The sequence below is a fragment of the Piliocolobus tephrosceles genome, chromosome 7 (genome assembly GCF_002776525.5).
Source record: "Piliocolobus tephrosceles isolate RC106 chromosome 7, ASM277652v3, whole genome shotgun sequence".
NCBI classification, from domain to species: Eukaryota; Metazoa; Chordata; class Mammalia; order Primates; family Cercopithecidae; genus Piliocolobus; species Piliocolobus tephrosceles.
In genome coordinates, this window is record NC_045440.1 from 138,157,790 (window position 1) to 138,172,182 (window position 14,393).

Sequence of the window (14,393 nt, forward strand, 5' to 3'; positions counted from 1 at the left end):
TGATCCCCTACTTGAGATCCCCTACACAGCCTGGGGAGCTCAAGTGTAGGGAAATGGGGAAATGGCAACAGCTCTATTTAAAAAGGAAGGGATGGGGCTTGGAGGGGGGAGTTCTGTGGAGGTGGGTGGTACTCAACCTCAAGGCTTGATTTACCACACAGACCAGTGCTACTCTACAACCCAAGAGCATATTATTTCTGCCAGCACTCAACGCAGGGATTGCATGGGCAAGTGATTGTACTGAGACTCACAACCACTGACAAAAGATAGGCACAGTTCATGCTCATGTTACAGATTAAGAAAACGAGGCCCAGGAGATAAGCCCAAAGTCTGAGAGGAGGAGCCAGTGTTAGAAGTAGAGTGTGCGGATGCCCACCCAGGATGCCTCCTGCCCCTGCAAGACCCGTGGCCCACTGAGGCTGCAGGTAAGTTGTTCATCCTGCACTGCTGCAGCTTCACAGCCGGGACCACCATGGTGTAACATTCTCAGTTAGGAAGATGCTTTTGTGAATTACCAAGCTATGGCTTTTGCTCACCTCCCTTTGCTCTCAGCGCTCACTTGAGGGTGATTTCATCTCTCTCTTTTCCCCCAGCATGGGTGTTATTGGCTGAATTACATCCCCTAAAAAATCATATGTCGGAATCCCAACCTCCAATACCTCAGAATGTGACCTTATTTGGAAACAGGGTCTTTCTGGAGGTAATCCAGTTAAAATGAGGTCACTAGGGTGGGCCCTCATCCAATGTGACTGGTGTCCTCATAAAAAGGGAAAATTTGAACACAGAGCTGCACACAGGGAGAACACCATGTGCAGATGGAGGCAGAAACTACAGCAATGCATCTGCCAGCCAAGAAACGCTAAAGACAGACAGCAAATCACCTGAAGCTCACAGAGAGGCACGGACCACATCCTCCCCGACAGCCCTCAGGAGGAAGCGGCCCTGCCAACACCTTGACCTCTGCCTTCTGCTCTCCAGGATGGTGTGACAGTAAGTATCTGCTGTTTATACACCAGTCTGCAGCACTTTTGATTGCCAAGCTTACCAAACCCACAGCTTACAGACAGCCAAATCCTGGTAGGGAGGACTCTGTGCAGCTAGCTGAAAAAAAGTAAAAACAAGATATGCAGAACTACCACTGCAAGGAAATGTTTTGGGCCGTGTGTGTTTTGGGGGAGGTTAATCCACTCCATGCTCTCCTGGATTTACAGAAGGACTAATTCCCTCTACTTGTGGAGCCCCTACTGTGAGTTCCACAAGGCACCAAGTGTGTTCCATGCCTTGTGTGATGAATGCATTCCTCACTGTGCTCCCCGCTGGGCAGTCTACTCCTGCTCTAAATAAATGAAAAGCACAAGAGCTACCATTTCGTAAGAACTCACTGGATGCAAAGTGCTTTACATACCATATCCTGTGAGGCCTTTAGAAACCTGCCCAAGGTTCACACTACATGAAGGGCAGAGCTGGACTCCAGAGCTCTTGCTCTTGTGAGACCCTGACTAGCAGAACAGGTTCAGGGCTCTGAGCCCCTGGGTTCAAATCTTGGTTTTGCCCCTTATTAGCTGTGGAACTTTGTGCAAGTGATTTAACCTCTCAGTGCCTCTGTTTCATTGTCTGTAAAATGGCAATAAAAAACAATGCCTCCTTCACAGGGTCACAAGAAGGATAAAGGAGACGAAAAACACAGAGTGTCTAGAATGGAGCCTGTCCTATAGTGAGTGCCCAATAAATCTGAAAGACTTTGCTGCTGTGGTTTCCATGTTGCTATCATGCACCTCAGCCTGAGACAGCAGCCCTTCTCATGGGCTCATACTCCCCGGCAGTCTCCGAGAGCGGGATCTGAATGAGCACCCTCCACCTGCTTTGGTGTTCCCCGGCGCACCTTAGAAAAAGCGTACTTTACATTAAAAACCAAAACCAAACCAAACCAAAAGTCCCTCTGAACAACCAAATGGTTTGGATGCCTTTCCCACCAAACATCTGAATACCAAGCAACGGCAGCCAAGCGCACGTGTGCAAAGGGTCCAGGCATGTCTTACAAAACTGTCCTGAGTTTTCTGGCCAGGCAATGCCACAGACCCCCAGCCAGGCTACACCATAGGCTCAGGGCTCCTCAGAGTACTCCTGTCACCATTCTCCTCTGCCCTTGGCCTCGGGCAAGATGCCCCGGGTTAGGCGGGCATCCTGGAGGAGACCTCCACCACCCCTGGCTGCCTCTCACTGACCACATCATCAGAGTTGATGGAGGCGTTCAGAAGGGCTTTGAAGGAGTTTACAGTGATCTCCCCTGAGCCTCTGCTATTTGATTTTTTTTCTTTTAATCTCTGATAGTCAGAAAGCAATTTATCTCAGAGTTTATCAGGGCCCCTTATTTTCTGATGCCTTTGAAGACTCTCAGAAGGACACAGACAGTGGTAAAGGGTACCGGGCAGGGGTTGTCCGGGGAACTCTTAGGACTCATTTACTTCTTTTTCAAAACCTCAGTTCCATACCAGAGATGAAAACTCAGACTGACACAGCAAACTTAAAAAGAGTGGTGGTTAAAAGAGCTCCCAGCAGAGACGGAGAGTCTGAGAGACCCATGCCTTAATGATGGCAGGAGAGTCCAGCTTTTGGAGTCTGTTTGCTCTGACAGAAATGGCCTTGAAAGAAAGGAGATGCCGCAGGAATCTGCAGTATGGCCTGGGGTGCAGGGTCAGCCCCAAGCCTGAGGCTCAGAGCCCAGCTCTCGGCTCCGTCCAAACCTCATCTGGTCTGTGCTTTAGCGGCAGGTGCTTTAAAAAATAAAGGTGGGGGTTTCTACTCAATCATTTCTCAGGAATAAAGACCACAGTTATGGCATGTGCTGTCCTCCACGGACTCACTCATTCATTCCTCAGCTGCTATAGGGCCCCTGTTATGTGTCAGGCGCTGCACTGAGGAAGAGGTGTGAGATTCTCAGGGGCTCGAATGCTCATCAAGAAAGAGATGTGCCAACACGTAGAACTCAACAATCCGTGAGGATGTCTGCAGAAAGTGCAGCAAAGCACAGGAAAAGTGATGTCGAAATGGCAACTGATTTGAACAAGTTAGAAGAGAGCCAGAAACGTGCTCGATTTAGGATTTCAACTCAAGGATTTTCCTTTCCACTGGAAATAGTTCTGTTTTGCCATGTGATGCCCTTTCAATTTAGAATCTCAGTTTTTGCTGAAATGAAGCTATTCTATGCACAACATGCTCTGGTAGCCTGAGGTCTCCTGGACAGTGGATAAAACGCCTAAATGGAGCAACACAGAAGAAAACTTGTTTTGTGATCAAGTAAGAAAAGATCATTTTCTTAAAGTTCATGGGAAGGGAAAACATTATGTACAATCATTTTAATTAAATAACATTTCCTCTACTTTAAAAGTACACATACTGACTGTGTGTACCCATTTATTTCCAGAAAGAGACTGAAAGTAGCTTCCTCTAGCTTCTCAGTGCTTTGTTGGCAACATGTTATTTTAGCTTATCTCCAGAAAGTACGTGTAAGATTTCTTTTAAATATGTGTACCTTTATAGCCAAAGAAAGACTATGCGTTTCTCAATGACAAAGGTTAAGTATTCTAAACATTTGTTGGGAGACCATCAGACTCAATAGATGCACCACCACCAATCACTATGACTATTCCTCTTCTTCCTCCTCCTCCTCCTCCTCCTAAAAAGGAGGATTAGGAGGATGAATTTCTCTGGACAGGCCCCTCCCTACACGCCTGGGACTATGCTGTGTCCCTTACAAACATGATCTCGCTAAATTCCCATGGAAGTGGGTGCTGTTGGCTTCATTTCCAGGGGATTTGTTAGGTTATGGAGCCACACCACTTCTAAGTCCCAGAGTCAGAATGTAACATCAAATGCACCAACTCCCAAGCTCGGGCTGTAACTGCTACAAGACCCTTAGCATCAGGTTATCTTTGAGGTTTTCTGAGAAGCAACACAGATCAGAAATAAAGGGAATAAACTGGCATATCATAAACATCCACCAGATGCTCCACTTCCTGCTGCCTCACACTTTTGTGTAGGGAAAAGAAAGAGAGATCAGACTGTTACCGTGGCTATGTAGAAAGGGAAGACATAAGAAACTCCATTTTGACCTGTACCCTGAACAATTGCTTTGCCCTGAGATGCTGTTAATCTATAACTTTGCCCCAACCTTGAGCTCACAGGAACATGTGTTGTATGGAATCAAGGTTTAAGGGACCTAGGGCTGTGCAGGATGTGCCTTGTTAACAAAATGTTTACAGGCAGTATGCTTGGTAAAAGTCATCGCTGTTCTCCAGTCTCGATAAAGCAGGGGCACAATGCACTGCGGAAAGCCGCAGGGACCTCTGCCCTGGGAAGCCAGGTATTGTCCACGGTTTCTCCCCATGTGATAGTCTGAAATATGGTCTCGTGGGATGGGAAAGACCCGACTGTCCCCCAGCCTGACACTTGTGAAGGGTCTGTGCTGAGGAGGATTAATAAAAGAGGAAGGCTTCTTGCAGTTGAGATCCAGGAAGGCCACTTTCTCCTGCCTGCCCCTGGGAACCCCTGAATGTCTCAGTATAAAACCCAATTGCACATCTGTTCAATTCTGAGATAGGAGAAAAGCTGCCCTGTGGCGGGAGGCAAGACATGTTGGCAGCAATGTTGCTCTGTTACTCCACTGAGATGTCTGGGTGGAGAAAAGCATAAATCTGGCCTACGTGCACATCCAGGCATAGTACCTTCCCTTGGACTTATTTGTGACACAGACTCCTTTGCTCACATATTTTCTTGCTGACCTTCTCCCCACTATCACCCTGCTCTCCTGCTGCATTCCTCTTGCTGAGATAGTGAAAACAGTAATTAATAAATACTGAGGGAACTCAGGCAGCGGTGCCGGTGCAGGTCCTCTGCATGCTGAGCGCCAGTCCCCTGGGCCCACTTCTCCTTCTCTATACTTTGTCTCTGTGTCTTATTTCTTTCTCAGTCTCTCATTCCACCTGACGAGAAGTACCCACAGGTGTGGAGGGGCTGGCCCCCTTCACTTTTTGTGTCAGGAGGAACTTTAAATAACAGATTATCAGATCCCACCTCAAATTATGGTGGAGGTAAGAGCTCAGGAATCTCATTCATAACAATTATCACCATGTGACTCTGACGGAGGAGGTCATGAATTATGTGATTTAGGCCACTAAATATGTATTTAAGGAGACCCACAGGGGTTACCCATCTGACAGCACCACGCAGCACATTCACGCACACACTAACAGATAAACATTTAAACACTGAAACAAATGCCTCTGAAAATAATACTTACACTTGGTAGAGGTGAATAATGCTGACAAGTTCTATTTTATTTTATTCTGTTTCATTTATAAGATATCCTAGCTATGAGTCACTAAACTGATTTCATAACCTTCTAATGGATTTTTGTTGTTGCTGTTTTGTTTTTGAGAGAGAGAGAGAGAGAATGCTGACTTGGGTGTTCTGTACAATACATATTTTCTAATGCAGTCCTCATAATCCAAAGAGGCAGAGAAAAGTACTTTTTATCTCCATTTTTACAGATGAGAAAGCTGAGGGTCAGGGAGGTTAAGGATTTGCCCCAAATCACAGAGACAGAGACAGATATGGGGTCTGAACTCGGGCATATCAGAACCTAAAGCCTCCTCTCATCCTACCAAAACTGTGTTTGCTCAAGTGCCCCCTTTATAAAGTTTGCACAGTTCTGTAAACAGTGGATTTGCTCCAGAAATGTCACTGACTCACTCTCTTGACTAGGTCCCCGTATTTCCTTAATGCCAAGACATCTTTGACTATAAGTTGACATCATCTAGTTACTAACTGGAAGAAGGAGGTAGTGGGAAGAAACTTCGTTAAATGTACACATTCTTTCCAATCATTAGGTTTATCCTTGGATAATAAATGGTTGTAAGAGTCACAGAAACAGGTACTTAGCCAGATCATCCTACAGTCCTGGTGCAACTGGAAAGAACTTGGATATGGGCCCATTTGAGGGGCAGGTCGGGGAGATGGCTACTTTTAATCTCCTTCATTTTTGCTCTTCATGGGAATCTGTGCTGAAAGCAGTAAATGCTGAAACAAATGCAGAAGGCCAGGCAGCCAGAATTACAATACCTGCTTCCATCTCTAGGGTCACAGGTAAGGAAACCAAGGCCCACACTGGTACAAGGTCTCGTCCCAGGTCCCGTGCATTTCCTGATCAGAACAGCACCATTCTCCTGACCCAGCTACACCCTGCCATGATCACAGTCCCAAGATCAACCACATGGACACCCATAAGGCACTCTGACATCACAAAGCACAGTCATGCTATCCCACTGGAGCACCGCCACCATCCAGAGAAAGCAGGGAAGTATTTTTTCACTCCACTTTCAGGTAAAGGGAAATAAAGACCAAGCAGTCTGCCCAGTCCACAGACACAGAGCCAGAGTCCCATCCTAGAATTCCAAATTCCCAGTTTTATCCATTTCACGGCAGCAAAGACGGTACAAGTGTCAGAACAGTGACAATGACACAGCTAAATACTGGTGGGTGGTGATGAAAACATGGATAATTTTCTTAGACACTTCATAATTTTTGAAACCCCTTTTAAGAAAAGGTAAATACCTAACCTCCTAGAATTAACCTCCATGCTTTCTTAGGCGATTTCACAAAGAATCAGACTGAATCCTGTGGATTTCAAACACCCTGTAGTTGGGAGGTACTGTCTTGGTGAAATTACCACTAAAAAATGTCATCAACTGATGAAATGCAGTGTATCCATGCAATGGAATATTATTCAGCTATAAAAAGGAAACCATGGATGAATTAAGTGACAGAAATGAGTCACAAAAGACTGTATTGCATATACATATTTTATTATTTCTTTCATAAGAAATGAAAGAAATTTCATACAAAAGAAAGAACAGGCAAATCCACAGTTATAGAAAGCAGATTAGTGGCTGCCTAGGGCTCAGGGAGGGGAACAAGGGATGGCAGATGATGGGCACCAGGTTCCTTTATGGGATGATGAAAAAGCTCTGAAATTAGCCATGGTGATAGTTGCACAACTCTGTGAATATACTAAAAAAAAAAAAAAAATTGGATTTCACACTTTAATGAGCAAATTGTATGCTATGTAAAATATATCTTGATAAAGTAAAGCTGTTACCAAAAAAAATTCACCTTAACTGTTCTTGAAAATACAGAATTCTATTTAAAACACTTGGCGATAGCAACTTTATTATCAGATCAAAAGAGTCTTCATTCAGGAAAAGCAGAATTTTTTTTCATTTTTTTTTTTTTAACTGCATCGGCATTTTCTTGGTACCCTTGGCTTCATTACAAAAATAATTTGCAGGCTCAAAAGACAAATGTTGTCTAAACTAAAAATCCTGGAACCTGTTTTCATAAATCATGCTATCTTACTATGTTGGCAATATGGTCCACCTGCTTCATGGAAAATGTTCAGTAATTCAACATCCTGGAGCAAATACGAAAAGCTTCCCCTTGGTTTGTGCTGTTGACTCTGCTGGGAATTTCCTCCTCACTCTCTTTCCTGGTCCAAATCTACTCATAACTTCAGAACCCCTTCCTCGAGACAGCCCTCAGAACCCTTCCTCCTAGGTCCTTTCCAGGCAAATTGTTTTTTGGGGGGAGTACCCTGTTGTATTGATGTCACTGTCCCTCTCACATTGCCATTTTGCCATGACTGTTTACTTGTTTAGCTCCCCCTTCACAAAACCAAGAGCACCCTGAAGGCAGGAACCAGGTCTTACTTGAAAATCTCAATGGCTGACACATAGGGGAGTGGGCCTCCAGCCAGCGTTGGCTGGCTTTGGAAGCAGTGGCAACACATTCACCTTTAAAAGTGTCTCAGCTGGAAGAACTGCAAATATCAGTGAGGGAAAAGATTGAAGTTAAATGTACAACTTCTAAGAAAACGTGAGAGCTAATGAGAAACAGGCCAGCATATCTTTTTTTTAATAAGGTCAACTGAGTCACACCCCCTTATTCAGCACGCTGCTCTTCTCTTGCAGTTAGCGGCATAGAAATTTTATTATCGTAGCATAAAGCACAACTGCCACTTAACAGCACACAAAAAATCAACACAGTCCCTGCCCTCATTGCACATCTGCCTCAACCACATTCCTTCAGATGATGGAGAAGTGTCCAAGAGACCTACCAAGAACCATGTGGTTGATGTTAATGACCAACTACAACAAAATGGGCAGCCCCGGGCAGTGGTGAGAATGTGGGCTTAAATTCTTTTTTTTTTTTTTTTTAAGTAAAAACATTTATTTATCTTTCCTTCCTTTTTTTTTTTTTTTAATTATACTTTAAGTTCTAGGGTACATGTGCACAACGTGCAGGTTTGTTACACATGTATACTTGTGCCATGCTGGTGTGCTGCACCCATCAACTCGTCAGCACCCATCAACTAGTCATTTACATCAGGTATAACTCCCAATGCCATCCCTCCTCACTCTCCATGATAGGCCCCGGTGTGTGATGTTCCCCTTCCCGAGTCCAGGTGATCTCATTGTTCAGTTCCCACCTATGAGTGAGAACATGCGGTGTTTGGTTTTCTGTTCTTGCAATAGTTTGCTGAAAATGATGGTTTCCAGCTGCATCCATGTCCCTACAAAGGACACGAACTCATCCTTTTTTTATGGCTGCATAGTATTCCATGGTGTATATGTGCCACATTTTCTTAATCCAGTCTGTCACTGATGGACATTTGGGTTGATTCCAAGTCTTTGCTATTGTGAATAGTGCCGCAATAAACATACGTGTGCATGTGTCTTTATAGCAGCATGATTTATAATCCTTTGGGTATATACCCAGTGACAGTATGGCGATTCCTCAAGGATCTAGAATTAACTTCTAGTCTCTGTCCCTTACCAATGGCACAGCCATGAGCAAATTACCAAATGACTCTGTAATGCCAGGCCCCTAATCTGCCAGTGGAGGAAATACTCCAACTCCTAGAAGTCATATGAGAATTAAGACTGCACAAGGAGCTGACCCACAGGATAAAGACAGCAGCTGTTCCTTCCCTTTCCCCCAACATGTATTTCCCCAGATGCCATTCTACATGCTCACACTTAAGAGATAAGCCTCTCAGTAGGAAGATTCGTAACCACAGAAAGTTGAAAAGAGAAACCTCTTAAATGCTGGTTTATTAAGAAGAATGAAGGCAGATGAGACTGCGGCCAAAGATCTCTGCGCACCTTCCTCACACTCCCCCGCTGATCATGAGGCCCAGGGACGTGGCCAGGAGGCCAGGCATCGGCAGCTGGGGGAAGAAAATCTCTTGGCTGAACCGTGGGTCCCTCACAGCAGGCAGGCAAGATTCGGGTGTGGAAGAATACATAAAGTCCCAGGTGGCAAAGCTCACTTACAACTTCCTTTCTCTCGTCATTCTTTCAGCCTGTTTCAAAGTCTCTAAATCCAGAGCAGCAAGTTCCAAAGGCAGAAGTAGAATCAATGATGGTAACAGTCCAGGACACATAGTGCTTGCTCCATGCCAGGCACGGTTCTGAGACATTAACGTCTATTCTCTCACTTCATCCTCACCAAAGGATGGGTAAACTGAGGCAAATAGGTCACATGACTTATCCCAAGGCTAAAAACACGGTAAACGGGGGAGCCAGGGTGAAAACCCAGCAGTCTGCTTCCTAGTCTTTATTGTTATAGTCAAAGGCTTCTCCCAAGAACTTGTTCTCGTACTGGCTTCACTCCCTCCCGACTTCGTATGAGTTTCCAGCAAAATCACTTTAATGAATTCTGCCACCTCACTTTTCCCGGCCATAATAGTGTACTGGAAGCAGTATCTACATAATAGCAGTTCCGTGAGGAATTACAAACAACGTGCCTTCACATGCTACTCAAAGAGAGAGAGAGAGAGAAAGAAAAGGAAGGAGAGAGGATGTGTACTGAGAAGTGCCAAGTGACATGCAATAGCGGGTACACAGTCAACTACATGACAAGCACTGTGCCAAGTTCTTTATAGTACTGTACATATGTGTGTGTGTGTGTGTGTGTGCATGTAAGTGTATGTGTGTAGGTGTGTATAAGCACGTGTATAAATACAAGTACATACGCATCTGTGTATGTGTGTGTATATGCATATGTGTGTGGATGTATATAAAATAGATATTTTAAAAATACGTATCTTATACAGAAGGCTATTTCATACAGGTCTCAGGAAAGACAAGTAACTTGCCCAAGGCCACAGGGCCTGTGAGAGTGCTGTAGACAGTGTTCGAATCCAGGTGTCCAACTCCAAAGCCCATGCTCTGACCTACTCACTACACCCAAACACCCTGACTTGACCCTTAGTGACAAACTGCTATGATTTTTATGCCAGGAAACCACGGTAGCACATCAAATTTCTGAAGCTTCACTTTTTGCTGTCTGTAGCATAAAAAGGCATTCAATTAAAACAGAACCACACCTGGGGCCAGATGTGCTTCCTTTATAACTTTAAGAAGTCTCAAATCACTCTCAGGTGTCAGCCTCTTGAGTTAGATTAGAATTTGCAAAAATAAACATTCATTCATTGTGTTACAAGATCCTCACCAAAGCCCTAAAGAAATTTACCTTCATGAATACTAACAGCATCTTGAATTAACATACCACTTTTTTAAAATAAACGTGCTTCAAAGACATTCTCTCCCAGAGATTAAAATAACACAAAACTGTGACAATAGTGGTCATCAACATCTACTATGACCCAAATATTGTTCTCATCACTGTACAGCATTATCTAATTCAACCTCTCAACCACATTCAGTAGTAGCTATTACTGTTATCTCTGCTATTAATTATTCCTTAAAATGTCATTTAAGAAATTCTGACTTTATTTCTACTCTATAGATATTTCTTCTGTAGACTTTATCTGATGCTAAAAAAATTTGCACAGGAAACGATTTGTTCCATCTAATCTCTTTTTCCAACATATTAGAGACTCTTGCTGTTAAAAAAACCTGGGAAGCCTCTGTCACGCACACAGCTGTGTAAGGAGAAGGACCTCTCTCCGTTTTCAGGGCTGACCTACAGCGGGGACACCTACTTGAGAAATAAACTTGCATAAACTTGAGAAAGCAATGAGCACCCAGGGGAGACGGGGCTGCCGCTTGGGCTTGCTACTTACCAGCGCTGTGTGAACTTTAAGATGTGCCTGTAGCTTATATTTATCTGGAGTCGAGTAGTCACAGCCGTCAGTGGGACACTTCAGCAAGATGTTACTGTGTTTCTGAATTACGTGGCGTTTAAGGCAGTTTTTGGTGATGGAAGAATAATGACACTGGGAGCAATAATACAGATGTTCCCGGGTGTGGGTGCGGACATGCATATCAAAATGCACTTGGTACCAAAAAAGTTTGCCTAAAAAAATATTTTCACATGAGAACAAGGAAGTTTTTTTTGACTGATTTTGAATTTTTTAAATTATTATTAATTTTTATCTACCATATTTATCTCCCTCTTGCACTTGTCCGGGTCGCCCTTCATACTTTTCACCACATTTCTGCCTGAAAATTACTTTTCAAAGGTGGGAGGTTGCAAATATTAAGGGTGCTACTATTTTTTGCATGATGTCAGGGCCAGCAGAGGAGGAAGTCAGTGTTTACTGAGAACCAGTTATGGCGCCAAATACCATGATGTACATGCATAAATCTGCTAGTCTCTACGTTCTACTGGCCCTCCTGGGACAGCAGGTCTGGAGCTGGATTTTCGATATCCTGCACCGCCAGCTCCCCAGGAGTTCCAGGAGCCATGCTTTCATTGTGAGTTGCAGGGTGCTATTTGGGACCTCCCTACAGAGAGCTGCAGCCACTTTTGTAACTTTTGTAACCTCTCTTGGCTGATCTAGTAGTTGGCCACAATTTAAAGCTCAACTTTAAACTTGTCATGTGCCAGAAGAAAGATTCTTCTTAGAGTTCTGGTAGAGGTCATGGGTAACCCTCAGCACACACACCTGACCAGGTCAACACGGTCAACTGTGCGACCATCCCGGCCGCCTCCATAAGACTCCAAGCGCTAACTGCCACACAGCGGTCACCGTTCCTATCTACAGTGGAGGAGGGTGGCTCACTTAGAAGGTGTTCTTTGCAAACAGATGTGAGCTCAAATCAAATGCGAGGTGACCACAGCGTGATGGGAGTGGACAGGGCCACGCGCCGGCGCTGCCTTTCCTTACCACAGTATTCACACTCCAGGTCTCCATAAACCTTCCGGATCCGCTCGCACAAGCTGGTGTTCATTTGCTTCTTCTGTAAACTGTTCAGGACCTTCATGAATGCGGTGATGCCTGACCGGTGCTCAGGGGCAGCTTTGCAAGAGTCAGGCTGATGTGTGACGGTGTCCCTACCACCAGCTGCTGGAGGGAGGAGGTCTGAGGCCTCGGCTGGGTTTGACCTGAGACACCTGCTGGGATCTGAGTCACCAGCTGAAAGCGCAGCCATGTTCTGCCCTTCCCCTGGGGGGCTCTGGGCGCCCTGGCTCTCCTGGTCTGACCCAGCACTCTGGGCCTTGGACAGCAGTAGTGTGATCACTTCACCTTGCGTCTGGACTGAGCTTGTGTGCTGCGTGTCTGGGGGCTTCTCAGGAGCAGCATGAGCCTCTGCGGAGGAGCTATCATTTTTCAACAAAAAATCATCTGAAACCACCTCTTGAGAATGCAGGTCTGAGGAGGAGACCACAGTGGTTTCCAGCTCACAGGGTGGCAGGGCTGTGCTTTCGGCCTGCGGGCAGGCCAGGTGAATGGCTGGGGCAGGCACTTCCCCAGGGGCCTCCGGCTCCTTCCGGTCCTCCTCCGGCTGAGTGTCCTCAGGACAGGCCTCTTCCTTGAGTGCATTCACGCCCTGGAGGGCAAACTCCTCTTCCACTAGCTGCAGCTGGTCCCCCAGAGCTTCTTGCTGGATGTCCCCACCAGGCTCCAGGAGGCAGAAGCTCTGGTTGATGGAACTGGTGAAGATCAAGGCCTCTTGGGCAGCCCCGTGCACCTCTTTGATGTGGGAGCGCAGCCTGATGGAGCTGACGAACTTCTTGCGGCAGACGGCACAGACATACACAAAGGGGTGCTTCCTGACATGCAGTTCCAGCGCCTGGTACTTGGTGGCCCCATGGCCACAGAGCTCACAGGCAAAAGGCCACTTGTCTCCGTGGACCAGCATGTGGCGGTCGCGGTCCAGCTCATTCTTAAACTTCCGCTCACAGATGTGGCAGTCATAGAGCAGCTGCCGCTTGCCCTCCCTCGTCATCAGGCAGAGCTCGTCCAAGGCCTCCTTGACCTTCTTGTCCTGCGGGTCATGTGCATCTCGGATGTGTTTGATGAGGTTCTTGACGTCAGAGTACTTCTTCTTGCAGAAGCGGCAGTGCTGCTTGATCTTCTTGTGCACCCGCTCGATGTGCACTTTGAGGTGGCCCTTGCTCAGGCAGGTGAACGAGCAATAGTCGCAGGCGAACTTCTCGCCGGTGTGCTTGCGCAGGTGCACGTTGAGGTTGGCCTTGATGGCACTGGCGTAGCTGCACTGGGGGCACTTGTACGGCTTTTCATTGGTGTGGATCCTCAGGTGGGCCTGCAGCGAGTGCTTGAACTTGAAGACCTTGTTGCAGTATTCACAAGTGAAGATTTTGAGCTGAGTGGGACCTAGCCTAGAAACAGATGACAGCATGGTTACATCTGGAGACCTTGGATGTTCCTCATGAACTCTACATCCTTGTTATGAACCAAACACTAAAGGCTGAAAAGTGAACGAAACTAGACAGACACTGGATGGGTGCATTCATTCACTCAACAAACAGGATCAGAGGGCTCATGTGGGCCGTGGTCCTTCAGGAGCTCACAGTCTTGTGGGAGGGAGGACAGGTTGGCAAATGTTTGCATGACAGCGTGGTATATATTGATAGGAATACGCACATGGCAAAAAAGGAAAAAGACCCCTAACCTGGATTAGGGCAGCTGAGAAAACTTGAGGAAGAGATGCCTGTCTGGACTGGGGCTTCAAGAAAAGGAAAGAGGGAAGCAAAAGAAGGAAGATGGAAGCGGAAGGACGGGTGTGCCGTCTACTACATGCACAGTAATAATCAGCTGTGTTCCAAGCTGACCTAGGTGGTTCTGTGATACTTTAATAGGACTAGTCTTAATGGAATGAATTCAGTCTGCTGCATAAGACTGGAGGCAACCATCTTTTCAATAGCCTGGTAAAGCCAGACTTGCCTATTCATTCAACCAACTGTTGGGGGTGACTCTTTTCCTTTCTGCAAGTTTCCATGTGATGGCCACCCATTAGTGGCCTTTCTCCACATCCTTACTTCCTCTCAAGAAAAGAGGACCAATGTGTTTGATTGGTGACTTCAGAGCAGGACCTAAATCACGAGCTGAGCTCTGCCTATTTCTG

At 45.8% G+C, this 14,393-nt stretch overlaps 1 protein-coding gene across 2 annotated transcripts in view; it reads right to left on the reverse strand.

Annotated features, from left to right (window-relative positions):
- Positions 1–14,393, reverse strand: part of ZFAT (zinc finger and AT-hook domain containing) — a 236,126-nt gene that overhangs the window by 116,563 nt on the left and 105,170 nt on the right. For both annotated transcript variants that reach the window (XM_023223553.2, XM_023223547.3), the window contains 2 exons: positions 12,191–13,647; positions 11,144–11,376 (listed from right to left, as the gene is read on the reverse strand). In XM_023223553.2, coding sequence (XP_023079321.2) covers positions 11,144–11,376; positions 12,191–13,647 — 1,690 coding nt within the window. The remainder of the gene's footprint in view (positions 1–11,143; positions 11,377–12,190; positions 13,648–14,393) is intronic.